This window comes from Mytilinidion resinicola (genome assembly GCF_010093595.1).
Source record: "Mytilinidion resinicola strain CBS 304.34 unplaced genomic scaffold BDZ99scaffold_14, whole genome shotgun sequence".
NCBI classification, from domain to species: domain Eukaryota; kingdom Fungi; phylum Ascomycota; class Dothideomycetes; order Mytilinidiales; family Mytilinidiaceae; genus Mytilinidion; species Mytilinidion resinicola.
The window spans coordinates 1,283,018-1,298,769 of record NW_022985450.1 but is presented as its reverse complement, the minus strand read 5'-3'; the positions used below and the strand labels follow the sequence as shown (position 1 = coordinate 1,298,769).

General features: G+C 52.4%; 5 protein-coding genes across 5 annotated transcripts; 4 read left to right on the top strand and 1 right to left on the bottom strand.

The window, feature by feature from the left end:
* BDZ99DRAFT_354923 (uncharacterized protein) lies at positions 1-222 on the top strand (the record flags this gene model as incomplete). Its single annotated transcript, XM_033714593.1, has 1 exon — positions 1-222. A coding segment is annotated over one exon (222 nt), but the record flags the coding sequence as incomplete, so codon positions are not given.
* Positions 223-296: 74 nt separating this feature from the next.
* BDZ99DRAFT_465386 (uncharacterized protein) lies at positions 297-2,379 on the top strand (the record flags this gene model as incomplete). The annotated part of the gene is made up of 8 exons (XM_033720532.1): positions 297-761; positions 808-1,013; positions 1,087-1,400; positions 1,447-1,719; positions 1,766-1,846; positions 1,900-1,929; positions 1,979-2,104; positions 2,162-2,379. Coding segments are annotated over 8 exons (1,615 nt in total), but the record flags the coding sequence as incomplete, so codon positions are not given.
* A 165-nt stretch (positions 2,380-2,544) lies between these two features.
* On the top strand, positions 2,545-3,338 carry BDZ99DRAFT_479006 (uncharacterized protein; the record flags this gene model as incomplete). Its single annotated transcript, XM_033722206.1, has 2 exons — positions 2,545-2,793; positions 2,880-3,338. The coding sequence occupies 2 exons, from the start codon at positions 2,545-2,547 to the stop codon at positions 3,336-3,338; spliced, it is 708 nt and encodes a 235-aa protein (XP_033574519.1).
* Positions 3,339-3,648: 310 nt separating this feature from the next.
* Positions 3,649-4,524, bottom strand: BDZ99DRAFT_81358 (uncharacterized protein). The gene has a single exon (XM_033728924.1). It carries the CDS (start codon positions 4,271-4,273, stop codon positions 3,854-3,856), a length of 420 nt encoding a protein of 139 aa, XP_033574518.1. The 5' UTR covers positions 4,274-4,524; the 3' UTR covers positions 3,649-3,853.
* A 5,671-nt stretch (positions 4,525-10,195) lies between these two features.
* On the top strand, positions 10,196-10,528 carry BDZ99DRAFT_81282 (uncharacterized protein). Its single transcript, XM_033728923.1, has one exon. It carries the CDS (start codon positions 10,240-10,242, stop codon positions 10,462-10,464), a length of 225 nt encoding a protein of 74 aa, XP_033574517.1. The 5' UTR covers positions 10,196-10,239; the 3' UTR covers positions 10,465-10,528.
* Positions 10,529-15,752: the final 5,224 nt, after the last annotated feature.

Sequence of the window (15,752 nt, the reverse complement as noted above, 5' to 3'; positions counted from 1 at the left end):
CTCCTCAAGGCCGGCGCAGACGTCAACGCCCAAGGCGGAGAATACGGGACCGCACTCCAGATTGCGGCAATGAGAGGCAATGAAGACACGGTCCGAATGCTGTTAGATAACAAAGCATCAGCTCTCATCGACCCACGAACACGAGACGACTCATCTTTGCTCCATGCTGCTGTGGCATCTGGAAGCCTGGAAATATTGAGCATTCTTCTCAATAACGGCGCGGGCAAATTTCTTGGCACGAAGAATTCTTCGCAACAGACACCATTTCTTCTTGCCATATTATCTGCTAATCTGCGGATGTCTGAAAGGCTGTATTCGCTCATGGATGATCAGGCCTCAGCTGTCATGGAAAAAGATATCGACGGCCAAACGCCTCTTCACCTTGCGGTTGAGAGAGGGAATCTCAAAATCGTGCAATGGCTGCTTGAAAGAGGTGCGAAGGCCGACAATCCGGACCTTAGCGACACAACGCCGTTTCAACGGGCCTCTGAATTAGGGAACTTCCAGATTATGCGTTGCCTTTTCGCTAAGATGTCTGGGGAAAAATGCTCAATCAATGCTTCTAGATGGAGGTCTATTTCACGAACCACAGGCGGGACTGTGGAAATGACAAAAGGATATTCCGCTAATGTTAAGATCTGGAGTGGAACAGATTTTAGCAAGTACATGAACGACAGGTCATATTCTCTAAAACTCCCTCTTGTAGAACTACCTGCAAGAGAGATGTCACTGGCTGGGGATACGACAGAAAAGCGGCTATTGTAAGTCCGGCCTCGACATATTACGCTATCACTAACCTTAGCTTAGTTTGATAGCTGATGACAATCTCCTTCAGAATGCTTCACCATGGGGCCTCCGTTGTCGATGGTGGCGGAAGACAGCGAAAAGGGAGGGAAAGAACGAAAGACGAAAGGTAATGGATCGAGGAAACATGAATGCGCCTCAGGTGTGGACAGCAAAATTAGACACTATCCCTAGTGCTGCCACTCTGGATTACGTTCGACCAGGAGAATGTAACACAACCCTTGTTCTGATGCATATAAGTATGCATTATCACTACTGGTCGTACTAACTGACGCTGAGAAGGCCTCCTCGAATGTCGCCTCATATTACCAGTGTTTTGGCCAGATGGACTACAAGAAATACCCAGCTCTCTAGCCGCAACTGTGGGACGTCTGAAGAGGGAGCACTTTATTGTTTGGATCATGGTCAAGCCAGAGTCTTCAAAGACTGAACAGGATACTAGGAGGCGTCTGCTCAAGTCCACTACTTTCTTTAGCACCCTTGAACATGCTGCGGTGCCAGATACTGCGACCGACCTTTGCATACCATTAATTCAACAGCTCAAGGAGGAATGGAACAGTGTCTGTAAAGCCGCAGAGCAGCACCTCAATGATAGGGTAAGTATAGTGTTCTTCATTTAGGCTTAAGCTAACTATCATATAGCGTATAGAAGTGTTGAGATCCAGAGGTTTGGAAGCCGGCCTTATTGAGGCCTTGTTGCACGATGCTAGGCTTTGGGGTCGGCTCAGCGAACTGCTGGAAGGTCAAGTTATGGCTCTTTTCGGAAGCTTTGAGGTTAAGAATTGGGAGATGCTTTATGAGCAAGAGCATCGGGAAAAGGCTCAGGCCTTGAAAAAGGACGTAAATGAGCTCTCCGAGGAACTGCGGAAAAGGCTCAATAATTTGACCGCCACTTCACAAGAACTCATCCAATTGGTTGTATGAGCTATCCTTGTTTGAAGCAGCCCATTAACGTGGACAGGAATTCAACTTGACGTCAATCGCGGAGGCACAAAAGTCAACAACCATGAATAGAAGCATAAAGCGTCTAAGTTGGATTACGGTAAGCCATCAAGGTGAATTAATCTTGATTGGAAGCTAACAAGTTCGACTTAGTTTGTATTCCTCCCTCTCATGTTCATTGCGGTATGACTGCTTGCAACAACCACAGTGATGATGTGCTGATTTAGCGTAGTCTCTTTTTGGCATGAACATCGATCTGCTGAAATCCAATCCTGGGTGGTGGTGGTACCTTCCCTTCGCTGTTGGCACTATGATTCTCACATTTACCGTATGGATTATATTCAAGAGGAGTGAGAATGTTAGTACAAACATTTTCGAACCTTGTTATGAGCCTTCGCTGATATGTAACGTGTAGTTAGAGAACCGAATTGCAGGGAAGTTCAGGTGGCTTGTAAAGCAAGAGCCATGGGATGAAGAGAAGGGCTGGAACAGAGAGACAAAGAATGCACGGATCAAGAAAGCGAAAATATCCTGAAGATCGACGCGCGAAAACGATAGGCGGTCAGTTGTGTTGATAACAAATGCGATACTACTTGACTACATGAAGTCCACCGATAGGTGGTTTTACAGAACAGATTGATGATAGCATAACGTGCTGAATGTATGACTTGCGATTGAACACCAAACTTGCCACCACTACCAGAGAGGATGGCCTACTCGCTCCCGCCATACAGTTGTAGCATCGCAAAGATAGCGAACTGATGAGGAGACGGCTCAGGTCTGTCTATGTTTAACAGGATGTCCATCGTGATGAAGTGCTGTTCAAGCTGGCACTGTGGCCCTCTGATGCGCCTGTCGTGCCTTGCGACGACTGCTTCCATCCCACCGTATCCACCGCTGTGTCCGCCGCTGTGTCCGTCGCCGTGTCCGCCGCTGCACTCCTCTTCGTTGTACCTCACTATGCGCTATAGCCATTCGGTCATTATGCCCGTCGTTGTGCCTCGCTGCGGACGCCGGCGCATGTTGAGTTTATCGGTAGCTGAAGTTGTAAGAGATGAGGCCCTCGTAATCGCTGTAGTGGCGGCGTGTTCGGATGACACCATGTGGTGGACACGTCTGACGGCCCAAACCAGGCACGCGACCTCCAACTCAGTGGGCCAATAGGTCCTCGCGGCGGTCGAGAGCAGCTTGCTGAGGAAGAGAATGGACTGCACCTTGCCGTGCTTCACGTCTTCCAACCGGTCGGGAGCTGGATCTCCCAGAACGTGATAGACCATGACCACAAAGCCGTAAGCTTTGGAGGCGTCGACGTCTATGTACAACCGACCTCGAGGACCAAAATGCACCAGAATTCTCTCCACCGAGAAGGCGCCTTGCAAGGCTTCGTAGGATTCCCGGACGTCAGCGTCGTCTCGCACCCCGTCGTAGTCTGCGTGTATGTCAGAGTCTGGCTTATCCAGCCACAGGCGCCGACTTCAGCAATCGCGTCTCCTCATGCTGTAGAGCTTCTGACAGTTGTGCGTAATAGTCCACGTACTGAAGTAGCCATCCGGTCAAGCCCAAGTAGTGCTCAAGTTCCTTCAGGGTCCTAGGAAACTCCAACTCTGACCAAGTAGTGTCAGCGATGGGTAGCCGAGATAGCACTTCTAGTCCTTGAGCGTGATGTTGGCGTCCTGAAGGGCTGCAAATATAGCGCATAGGTGGTGTCTCAGGTGCTCCCGGAGTGTGCGACCGAAAATCACTATATCGTCGATGTACGCTCGACAGAAGGCCTGCAAGCCGTAGATGCGGATGAGACGATCAATCTGTCGCTGAACGTACGGCGGAGAGCCGCGATAAAATATGACAGCCACGTTGAAGTGCTCCTGGCCTGGCCGCGATGAGAGACTATAGTGAACTTCTCGCGGTCGTTACACGCCATGGGCTATTGGCAGAAGAAGGATGCGGCATCAGCGGTAGAGATGAAAGGGCAACCCGCGACAGCGTTAGTCAGATCTTCCTGCCCAGGAAGCGGGTAGCTGTCCTTGACCGTTGCTCTGTTCAATCTTCGGATATCCACAACGACGCGACTCTTCCGGGTGGGCACGCCGTTGATTAACACCGTCCTCTAGACGACGAAGACTGGAAAGCCGAAACGTGTAGGTCCTGACCATTCCATCCGACCCTGTTCGTGGAGCTGGTCGAGCTTGTCGAACTCAGCGTCGACGAGAGCGCGCTCTTGTGGGCCCAGTTGTGGGCCCAGAAGGTAGACGCGGTGAGCCAACTTGGCTGAGGATAAGTCGTCAACCAGGGGAATTTGGAGCCATTGATCTTCTGGTACGTTGGCGAGTTGGTCGTCGTCGGTGAAGACGGGTTCGTGGTCCTGGATGACGTTGCTGATCTCTAAAGCGGCGGAGGCGCCGTAGGTAGTCACGCTGAAGGGGCCTTCGAACTCGGTGTTCGGCTTCAGACTAGTCTGGGCGACGAGCTGTTGCGTGGCTCGCTCGACAGGCAGCTCGTCAGCCGGCGGATTCGTGAACGACTCCATGCTTTCAATCTGATCGCTGTCAGTATTGTAGGCGCTCTGGTTGGTCTGGGGCTGCTAGAGAGGCGCTTGGAGCGTCGCGAGGGCCTCTTCGTCGGGGTGGATGAGATAGGCTCCCTCCTCGACGTATTCCTCCAGAACTCCTAGTCTGGCGTTCCGTGGCACCACGTACGGGTTTCCGTGTTGTTGCGGACCTGGATGAAGGAAGCGTTGACGTCCAGCAGATGGGCGTAGGCTCCTCCCTCTTCTCCCAGCTTGTCGGCGGGAAGTTCAGGTGTGAATGTTACGTCACGATCAGGCAGTGTTTCGCGGTCTCGGATCGCGATGGGCACCGCCGTCACGGAGGAGGCGGCGACGGTTGTTGAGGTCTTAGCCCTGACTACACGACAGACCCTTGAGATTTCGCAGCGAGCGCGTACTGAGATGGGTACTTCGAGGTCCCGACAACTACCGATGCATAGTAGACGCTCTCGTAGATCCAGCACCATTCATTCTAGATCCAGGACGTCCGTGCCGATGACCAGGTTTGCCTTCAAGTAGTCGATAACATGGGCCTCAAAGCGGACGGCCGCAGTTCCGCGAGGTCCCGGAATGTAGAGTGTCACAATCACGAATTCGGTAGAAGGCGTGAGCTTGTTACCGACTCCTCGGACCATGACAGTCTGATTCATCTTGAGGACTTCGTACGGGTTGTCCTGCTGACTCAGGAAGTTCCTCCAAGATTAGCCCCATGGTGTTACCGGTGTCGGGGGTGACGTCGGCGACTTCTCCAAGCTTGGTCAAGAAGGCCTTCATGGTGACATAGTGGTAGCCGCGAAAGGCAATGCCGGCCAATCTTCGGATTCGTGACGGAGGACGTGACGAGTCGGTCGCTCGTGATGAGAGCGTCATTCTTCAGACCGGTCGGTAGCTTCAAGCCTGCGGCGTGATGACCGGCGGTTTGGTCCTTCGCGAAGTTCGCAGGGTTCGGTGTCGACGTCGCCATCGATCGCTTGCGTCGAGACCTCGGTCGACAGTTGTTACGAAGTTGTCGAAACAAGGCGTTGTTCGCTTTGGTTGTAGGACGGCTGGCGAAGTCGCGGCGTTGCAGACATCCACGTACCCGTCGACGAACCCGGATTTGGCAAGGTTATTATCCTCCTCAGCGCCCAGTTCGCCTTCCAGAGCGTCGTGCTGGTCGTCGTCGACGTCTGTGTAGCCTAGCTGTGCGAGCTGCTCTTCCACTCCGGCTGCACATCGTCCCAGTATTGTTCATCTTGCGAGCCGGCTTGTTCGCGGATGCTCTAAACGGCTGCTTGCCAAAGTGGCTGTTGCCAGCGAACCCGTAGTTTCCTAAGCCGCCGGGGGGCCGAGAGGGGCGCTGAGGTTCGTTGCCGCTTGTGATTTGCAGCGGCTGGCGTGCCGGTGGGAGCGCGGGTCTCAACGGCGCTGTGGGGGCGTTAAGCTGCAGGTTGTAAGAGTCGGAACGGTAATTACGTCTTCCAGACCGGTTTGAGAGACCGCCACAGTACTGCTAGTTTGAGAACCCGCCGTACTGAGCGTTCTGCTGATTCCAATTCAGACGGACAGACGGCTGGAAACTCCGTCGAGAGCTGAAAGGGGTATACTGACCTCTGGGGGCTACTGACGGATGATTTGTATTACGGATGATTTGTATTGCGGAGATATATATCCACCAAGTCGCACCAGTCGTCGCGCTTGGCTTCCAGCGACTGGATGAATTCGTGGACGGCTGTGGCGTCGGTGGGCGCCGAGAGGCCGTTCCGCAGAAGAGGATCAATGCCCTTCCAAGCGAAGGCGAGGCCGTTGGTACTGTTGGCACGGTCGATGTTTGACACTCTGGCGCTCCTGAGGACGTCGTAGGCGTACACCGAGACGCTTCGTCGATCTTTCGCGTCCCTGAGGGAGTAAGACGCGGAGGTCAGTTTGCTCAAGGACTAGGTGAGCGGCTCTTTAAACTGCCGGATCAGAGACTTGCACCAACCGTCCGCAAGAGCGGTGTGACGTAGGCCGACCTTTTCCATGTCGGTGAGTGCGGAAGTGTACTATGTGAGGGCGCTGCCACATAGGACTGCGGAAGCTTGGGCCTGACGACATCCTCAAAGTGCAGTCTGGCGACATCCTTGATTCGCTCCGTGGAGACGTATACGTCACGGATGTAGGTGTCATTGCCGACGTAGACGACGTCGTCGTGGACAGGGCCGCTCGACTGTTCGAGCTCTGGGTGGAAGAACCCTATCTCCTGGATTCGGAAGCCTCCAGTGCCGTTGTTCGCGCCGTCAGCTCGGTCGCCAGCCGGACCACCGGGGTCCTTGAGGGCCGGCAGGTCCTTGCGGGCCTGGCTGCCGGACCTCGTCAATGAGCTGTCGGAACAGGCCACGCATCGCTTGCGTGAAGGCGGCCATGTTAGGCAGCGAGTTGCGAGGGATGGTCTCAGTACGTTCTGAGCCTGAGGTTGACGGACGCCCGGACCCAGAGCTAGAGTAGGCGGTGTAGTGATCAGAACACGTCAGGCTCGGAGCTGTTCCACGAAGCTCTTCGTCTGGCATGTAGCATGTGTGTCGCTGTCAGCCACTCAGATGGGTACGCCTCGCCAACAGTCCTGTCAAGAACCGGGTATAGCGGTAAGAAGGCAGCGGAGGCGTCTTTGAGTTGCTGGCTGCGAGCTTGTCCAGGATGGGTTCGCCTGAATGCAGCGAGCTGGTGTCCTAGAGTAACGAGCTCTGGTGAAGGTTGGAGTAGGTGTAGCGCTGAGTTGTGAGGTTGAGGGCGCGGACATAGGTTCGGGGCCTTGAGGTGGGTGCAGGCCTTGACGCGGGAGTACGCCTTTCAGCGACCGGTCTGCAGGTAGTGACGGTCGCTGGTCAGGAAGGTCGCGTCGTTTATGAGGAAGGTAGCGGTCTGGGTGTTGATCAACAAGGCCTGAGGCTCCTTCCGATCGATCTGAAGGCTGGAACTCGAAGACTCGCAGTTCTGGACGGCGGCGTCCTAGGAGCTGATGGCAGAGATCGAGAAGCTGATGAAATGGGCCTTCATGAGGCAGTGGCGGTTGCGGAAGCGGGGTTGTGATGGTGTCGCGATGTCGCGATGTCGCGGGGCTTGATGGATTCGAAGCCGGCGATGCCGGCATGTGCGCGTCTCGCTGTATGTAACTTACCATAAGTAAATTACACCGTAATGATTATGTCAGATGTCGCACTTAGGTGTGCACGGGATGAAGCGGGATTGGAAATGATATCAAGCAGCAGAGTATGATTGATTGTGTGTGTGTGGTGTCTCTTCTGTCGGTCGGGTTACCCCGCCCGACGTTCTATAACGTAATCCACAAGTTAGTGGCCCGCACAAGCTAGTGGCCCACCCAACCACGCTACCGAGGCCAAATATTCCGAATTACTCCACCACGAACAAATATATTTGATGCAGCTACATACTAGCTAGCTGCCTGCCGCCTAGGGCACGTACGTGCATTGTGTTCTGTTGATTCGCACATGCTGCACCTAGGTTTTGCTCGCTGTGGCCGCTCGGCCGGTGGCTCTGCTGCCTCCTCTGCTGCCCCTTCCTGTACAGGTTGTGCACGATCGGCTGCTTCTTCACCTGATAGAATACCCTTTCTAGCTATATACGTGCGCTTCCTTGCCTTCTTTTGTTTCTGGCGCTGATTCTCTATGCGCAGCTTCTCATTTTCGCTTGCAAGCAGCACGGCGTTTGACATTGCTGTTTCGCACGCCTTGATAATTTGGCCAAGGGCCTGTTCTGCTGGACTTTGTGGGCTATGCATACGCCGCTGGCGATAGCGCTTTAGCAGGGCTGTCTGCTTTTGTAGCTCGGCGACATTATGGGGTGTTTCGGCTGTCCAGGATCCATTTGATTGTGGCCGTAGAGAGGGGGGTGGCGGCGTGTGATATCCGGCATGCAGCAATGATAGCACACGATCGGGGTTGTATGGAACTAGGCCAGTAGCTGCAAATCCCGCCCGTATATTGCCTGCATGTAGTGCCTCCTGCCTGGCCTGCCTATATATAGGTAGGAATTCGTGTTTGTCGATGTGGTTGACACCGTGGCCCATAATCTGTTCAACCAGGCGTCCATAGGACCGCTTTAGCACGGAGAAACAGCCAACATCTAGGGGCTGCAGCAGATGCGATGAATGTGCAGGCATGCAGACAATAATAATATTGTGATCCAGGCAGAATTGGTCGAATTCGGGGTTCATATGGCTATCGTGGCCGTCCAATACAAGCATCCGATGCGTGCCAACTGTGCGATCTTTTGTATACTTGTGGAATAGTTTTAGCCAGGCAAGGCCAATTTCATTTGTTGTCCAGCCATTCTCACTAACGCCGATTGACCATTCCTTTGGAATAACCTCGTACCAAGCGGCTTGGTGCATTATTGCTTCAAAGATAACTAGGGGTGGAATTTCAACCCCCATTGCATTGATGCATTCGATAATTGTAACCCATTCTCGATTGCCCGGCTGTACAGTCCTAGGCCGGCCGGCACGGTCTGTTCCAGTAACAACCCGGGCAGTTGCAATAACACCCATTTGGCAGCCGGTCTCATCAAAATTCCAGGTGTCTTCATCAAGAATTCCATATTGTATCTTAATATCTTGCACGCGTTTAAACCAGGCCCGGATAAGCACAGGATCTTCGCATTTAGCACGCTGATAGTCGTATTTGCGATTGAATTTGGATTTTAGGTTGTCATGGCGGCTGATGAAATTTCGCACCCAGTTCTGGCCGACAGTAAGGGGGGTATTCTGTACAACGCGTTGGCTAGCTAGAATGCTGGCCATCTGCCGTACAGTAGCAATACGGGGCGGCATGCCACGCTGGTCCATCGACAGAATCCTCTGTACAAGAACCTCTTCTTGTACAGGTGTAAGACGGCGATTTTTGGAGATAGCACCGCGTTGTGGAGGAATACCACGGGCGCGACGCGTAACCGTCTTTCTGGGCACATCGTATAGTTTCTCAACGCCTCGGAAGGATGTAATTTGGCCGGTCTTGTAGGCTTGAACGCCTAGAATAACTCTGCCTTCTTGAAAGATGGCTTCTTGTTGTTGTGGTGCTGCCATTGGGGTGGTTGTTGGACGACGCGTCGCGTGTTGAGTTGGGTGGGCCACTAGCTTGTGCGGGCCACTAACTTGTGGATTACGTTAGCTTTGATGGCAAGCTTATTAATGCAGTTCTTGCCTCAGGCCTCCACGGCTGATGCCTTGGTCTGCGACATCGGACGTACGCGGCTGTTTTGCACTAGCCAGTATTAGTGATCGCTTCAGTTGGAGGTACCGATCAGCGTAGCGACTTTACATGAATTTACGTGCGATAGCAGCCATAAGGCTGATGACGACTTCCTAGTATGGTACTGAGGCTCTGAGGCTCAGATAAGGCGCTCTTATGAGTATCAGGAGTGATAAGAGCTTGATAGTGGCTGTGGCGAAGGAATTCTATTACGCCATGAAAGGAGGCTCTCCGCAGATCAGGCGCGATGGCGGCGATGCGAACGTAATTTTTAGGTGGGTGGGGTTCGAGATGATTGAACGTAGCTACAGCACAGGGCTTATATAGCATTATGGTGAATATTAACGTGTGCACAGATTTTGAGTTGCTTGAAGTCAAAGTACCCCTCATATTTCTCGGCACGGTGGGTTTCTCGGCGCGCAGGGATGGACATTAGTAGCCAGCCAGAGTGGGGCCCATTTTCAGGCCACTTCTATTCTGAGCACGGCCATGACCCAGAAGTAGTCTCAAGACGGGGCTACCCTGCAGACAGTCACGTTCTTAAGACGGCAGGTTCTTAAGACGGCATGTTCTTAAGACGGCATGTTCTTAAGACGGCCATGGTCTTGAGACAGGCATGGCCTTACCTCCTAAGACGGTGGTATCTCAAGACGAAGACGTTCTCCAAACAGTCACGCTCCTAAGATAGACCCGTCTTGAGACGGTTATGTTCTCAAGATAAACATGCTCGCAAGACGGGTCTTTAGGACGATTATGCTCTTAGGGAAGTTGTCTATGCTATTTGCTTTCAAATGTTCCTACAAGCGTGCAGTGAAGGGATTGGACTGGAGTGGACTAGAGCGGGCCTTAAATCCACTCCAGTACGATGCAAGCTTCAAGAACGGGCTCCTCTTCCCTTTTCGTACTGGTAGACTCTCAGTAATGGTACGAATCATGCATTTCTCGTAATGGTCTAACATTCGTACTGGTCCCTTATATATGCACTTTCGTAATGGTACAAACTTTGGAATGGTACGCAGCCCGTACTGGTCCCTACTTTGCGTTCTTTGTAATGGTACGCCCTTTGGAACGGTAAGGATATTGTACCAGTCCCCATGCGCCCAACTTTGCAATGATACGCAGCCCGTACTGGTCCCTATTTTACATTCTTCGTAATGATACACCCTTCGGAACGGTACTCTTATCGTACCAATCCCCATGGGGGCCACTTTGTAATGGTACGTGTTGAATGTCACGGTTAATGGTGGCTGAAACGATGTGACAAGGGGTGAGAATGGATACATATATGAGGCACCCCGCCCATCCATAGCCAGACAATGAAAAAAGCAGACACAATCACTTGCTCAACAGGTTATGAGCCCGGCTCGCACGATTCAGGTTTTGAGAGATATATACCTACAGCTAAGCTTCCGCAGCAAGTGATGATCTTATGAGCGATGAAGTTAATATCTGCGAAACAGTCCAATAAGAACTCGGAACAAGACGGATCACCCTCCATCCGACGAAATCACAAACACCATAAATGTGATAGGGGTAGATATCACAGTGATAACCCCTGTGATAGGCGAATTGAAACCATGCCGAAACGGAAGGGGCAGAATCGACCCCACAACATGCGCTCTACGTCGTGCATATGAAATGACACCGAGAATACAAGAAGAGGTCGGGAAAGATGTCAACTCCAACGACAAGATCGCGAATTGACCTCCTCAAACCGCAACCACTACGAAAGAAACAGCGAAACAAAACCCACCGCTGGACAAGAGAGGAAGTAAATGACATCTCTTATCTTCGGCTAGACCGTAAGTGGACTTGGGGTCAGATTCAAAGCACGCTTTTCCCGTCAACATCGGTTGGCGCAGTCAAGATCGCATTCTTTCGCCTACCTCTTGAGGAGCGTATACGCCGCGCGTTAATCGTGTCCTCCCGCACCGGGGCCATTGAGCACTCCCGGTTTGAACAAGAACCAGACGCCCTATCCTCTAAGGCTAGGAAGAAACGTATCACCAACAACAACAATATCACGCGTTACAACCTCCGACCGAATAGACCCACGAGTTTCCAGGGAATTAGGTCGCAATACCCGGTTGACCGCCGACGATTTCCCCACTTCTCCAGGGCGTGCGAAAAACACTCTGAGCTACGCAAGGCACCAGACGGAGACTACGAGCCCCCTTCCCATTCGCCCACGCCAGGCTTGTCTGATCGCAGCCCTTCTATTATCTCAAGCAAACTAAGTGAAGCTTCAAGCCTCGAGCTTTTTGGCCTAGAGGCACGCTCCGCCACCGCATCCGACTACGCCACCTCTGTTGCCCCAAGCCCGCTCAGCAACGAATCAGAGTTTTTCAGCGCAGAGGAGCACCCAATTTCACCATGACCGACATTACGAAGTTTGAGCAATTCGGCCTGAATGCGTTCTACAATGCTATTCCAACATTGGACAACGCTAGTGACTGGTTCAGGTGGAACCAGAAGGTTAACGAATTCATCCGAATATCTGCTGTTGCCGAAGACGGAGCAACTCCACCTATAGAAGAAGAGGATGCACAATAATGGCAGCACCGCCATAAGTTCTACACGGCGATGATCGCAGCAAAGCTGACACACAATGCCGCGCAACGGATCAATGCTTTTGAAATCCATCAAGTTCAATCTCTTTTACAGGCAGTTAAGGAGAACTTTAAACCAGAAGGTTCAGGGACGTATGTCAACCTACAGCGGCGGTACATGTCCCTCACGCGAGAAAAATGTGGGAGCACTCAGGCCCTAGGAGCCGAGATTAGAAGGATTCACGCTGAGAAACTTCTCCTCGACCCTGATTGTGTTACTTCGGAGATTGAGCGCACATTCTTCTTCATGCACGCGCTGGGCGCTGAATACGAAGGCTTCCGTGATCATATCTTCAGGCAGATGGACCTCGTCAACGATAGAGACGCAAACGGGCATATTATTAAGGCTGCACCCACATTCGACTATGTCGAAGGCAAGGCAATTGAGGAAGAACATAGGAAGGGGCAGCTGGGAAAACAATCAAGTGACGTGCAGGCGCTCCCTGCTCTTACTCTGATTCGGGGGCCTGGCCAGAAGAACCTTATTCCGTCATCCGATGGAACCACATGCCAAATCGAGATTAACAACGTTCCCTACTGCTCCTTCTGCCGAAAGCCCTACCACATCGAAACCGAATGCTTCAAGAAAAATCCGAGGCTGAAGGGCCAAGGGAAAGATGAAGAGGGACACAAGGCAAGGGCACGGGGCTCGCAAGCCAACGGTCGCAAACCGTCAAAGAGACAGCACTCTACTGACGATGAGGATAACGATGCGGGTGGCCCGAAAGACCCAAAGAAGCCCACCTTCATGGTAATAAAGGCTACAGGAGAAGACGTCAATGCGGCATTTAGGAAGGGCGTTGGAAGCAATTGCGCCGCACTCACCCATACCCTCGCGATGATGACTACAAGGACGCTCCCAATCCGCGACGCCTGGATCATCGACAGTGGCTGTGCCCAGCATGTGTGCAACAACGCCTCGAAGTTTATTCAGATGGGCACGTACCATGGGCCCGCACTTCGGAGCGTTGATGCATCCACATCTCCCTCAGGAGTGGGCACAATAAATGTACTGTGCAATGTACGGGGTAGAAGGAGATGGCTTATTCTTGATAATGTCCTCTTTGTCCCATCCGCGCACGCAAGCCTCATATCTGTGCTCCAGTTACTTGAACGCGGGGCCAAAGTTGAGTTCTCAAGCAAGGGCGCGAGTATCCGCAATAAGTCAAGTGAGAAGAGCTTGTACACCGCAAGCAAATACCACGGTGTTTACGCACTCGACCTATGGACGAACCTCTCCTTTCCAGCCTACTATGTTAGCCCACAGTTGACCCTTTGGCACAACTGACTGGCTCACCTGAGCGATGCAAACTTGCGACGGCTTAAGAAGCAAGCCTATGGCATTCGAGATGTAGAGCCGCGAGAACCATGCAATCCGTGCCTTCAGGGGCGAATGACCGAAAAGCCACACAACCGCTCAGGTCGTAAGGGAGAATATCCAATGGAACTCCTCCACATGGACGTCGCAGGACCATTTGATGAGGGTCTCGATGGCAGTCGCCACTGGCTGACCATTGTTGATGACTCGACCGGCTGGATCGAAGTCATCCCCATACCACGACGACAGGGATTTGTCATTGAATCGCTACGCTTCTTTCTCGACCATAACGAGCGCCCTGAACGAAAGTGTAGACGAATACGGCTCAATCGGATTGCTGAGCAAGTAGGAGAAGAAATGAAGTTTATCCTCTTTTCTCGATCAATTCAAGCTGAGGTCACGGGTGTAGACCAGCACCAGCAGAATGGCGTGGCTGAAAGAGCCCATAAGACAATATATGATCGAGTCGGACCTACACTGGCACACGCAAAGCTGCCATCGAAGTTCTGGCCAGAGATAGCTCGAACAGCAGCATACCTTTCCAACCGATCGCCCTCGTTAAAGCTTCAGATAACACCGTATCAGGCATGGTACGGCGAGAAGCCTGATTTATCACGACTGAGAGTGATTGGGTCAAGGGGGGAATACCTAATCCCACCAAAGCAAAGGAAGAAGCTGACTGAACCGCGAACAAGGCCATGCATCTTACTAGGCTACGAGGGAAACACCAACTACCGCATCCTACTAGAAGATGGAAGGATTGTTGGGACTCCAAATGCCGAATTCCGAGAAGCCCTTATAACTCCCTCCACACAGATTATACAAGATGTGGGAGCCAAACGATATGGCTCACCTGAGGCAACGGCTGCTGCCGCAGGGGGGAGTGAGACGGTGGGGCCACTAAACCAACCGTTAGTAAGTATACGGCAAGCATCTGTGCCAGCCTCTGGACGTCACGCATCCGCAGCAGCACCAGAGCGAGCCTTTTCTGAAACAAGCGACGAGGACTTGCAAATATTACCTCGTGCGGGCACCGAGGACTCGCAAATACTACCTCGGGCGGGCACTGAGGACCCGCAAATATTACCTCGGACGAGTGACGAAGACTCGCAAACGCTATCTCGACTGAGTGACGATAACTCAGAAGAGGGAGCGCCGTCCCAATCGAGTGATGATAACTCGCAGTCAGTTGCTGAGCAGGGAGACAGGACCTTGTCGTCTCTTAGGAGTGACGATACTTTCGGGTCATTTTTAGATACTCCAGAAAGAGACAATCCACTGCCTAATAGCGGCCAGCAACGGGACGACGCTCCACACGACCAAGCCTCAGGAGAACGGCAACGATATCCAAGACTCCAGCTTGATCGCCCAGTTCATGGAGTGAGGCAAGAAGCCTTAGAATATCACCCTGAACTTAGAATCCGCATCCCGCAGGCCGCATCAGATATATCCGATGATAGCGCAGAAGAACTCGCGCTGATGAATGTACCTGAAGGCAATATACTCCCAACATTCTTAACAGTAGCTGCGGAAGAAACGGAACCCTTTGAACCAAAAACTGTTCACCAAGCGAAGAACGACACGAGCTGGCCCGAATGGGAGAGGGCAATGCTCGAAGAAGCCAACTCGCTCAAACAGAACAAAACATGGGAGCTTGTTAACCCTCCCAGAGATCGACGGGTTCTCAGCGGCAAATGGGTCTTCAAGCTCAAGCGAGGACCGCATGGAGAAGTCATCCGCCACAAGAGCAGATGGGTGGTTAGGGGCTTCACTCAAGAAGAGGGCGTCGACTACGACGAAACGTTCGCCTCTGTTGTCAAGCCAATGAGCTACAAGGCTCTATTCGCAATCGCGGCCGCCCTGGGCCTTGAGATCGAACAAATGGACGTCAAGACGGCCTTCCTATACGGTGATATAGACCACGAGATCTACGTCGAACAGCCACACCATATGGCGGACGGCACACCAAGGGTCTGCAAACTCCGGAAAGCACTCTACGGCCTGAAGCAAGCTCCTCGCATCTGGTATCAGACCCTTACAAACTTCTTACGTGGTCTCGGCTTTGAACCAATCAACGCCGACCTTGGAATCTTTGTACGAAGCAACATGTACATCGCGGTGTACGTTAACGACCTTCTGATCGTTGGACCAAGCATCGCAGAAATCAAGAGGATTAAGAGAGGCCTGAGAAACCGTTTCCAAATGACGGACCTTGGACCGTGTAGCTACTACCTCGGGATGTCTATCCAGCGAGACCGTCAGAACAGGATACTATACCTAAGTCAAGAAGCTTACATCAACAAGGTTGT

Bases quoted from the DNA above. Each gene is read 5' to 3' on its own strand.
- BDZ99DRAFT_81358 (XM_033728924.1), bottom strand. From the start codon at position 4,273: ATGGAGTCGTTCACGAATCCGCCGGCTGACGAGCTGCCTGTCGAGCGA.
- BDZ99DRAFT_81282 (XM_033728923.1), top strand. From the start codon at position 10,240: ATGCTCGCAAGACGGGTCTTTAGGACGATTATGCTCTTAGGGAAGTTG.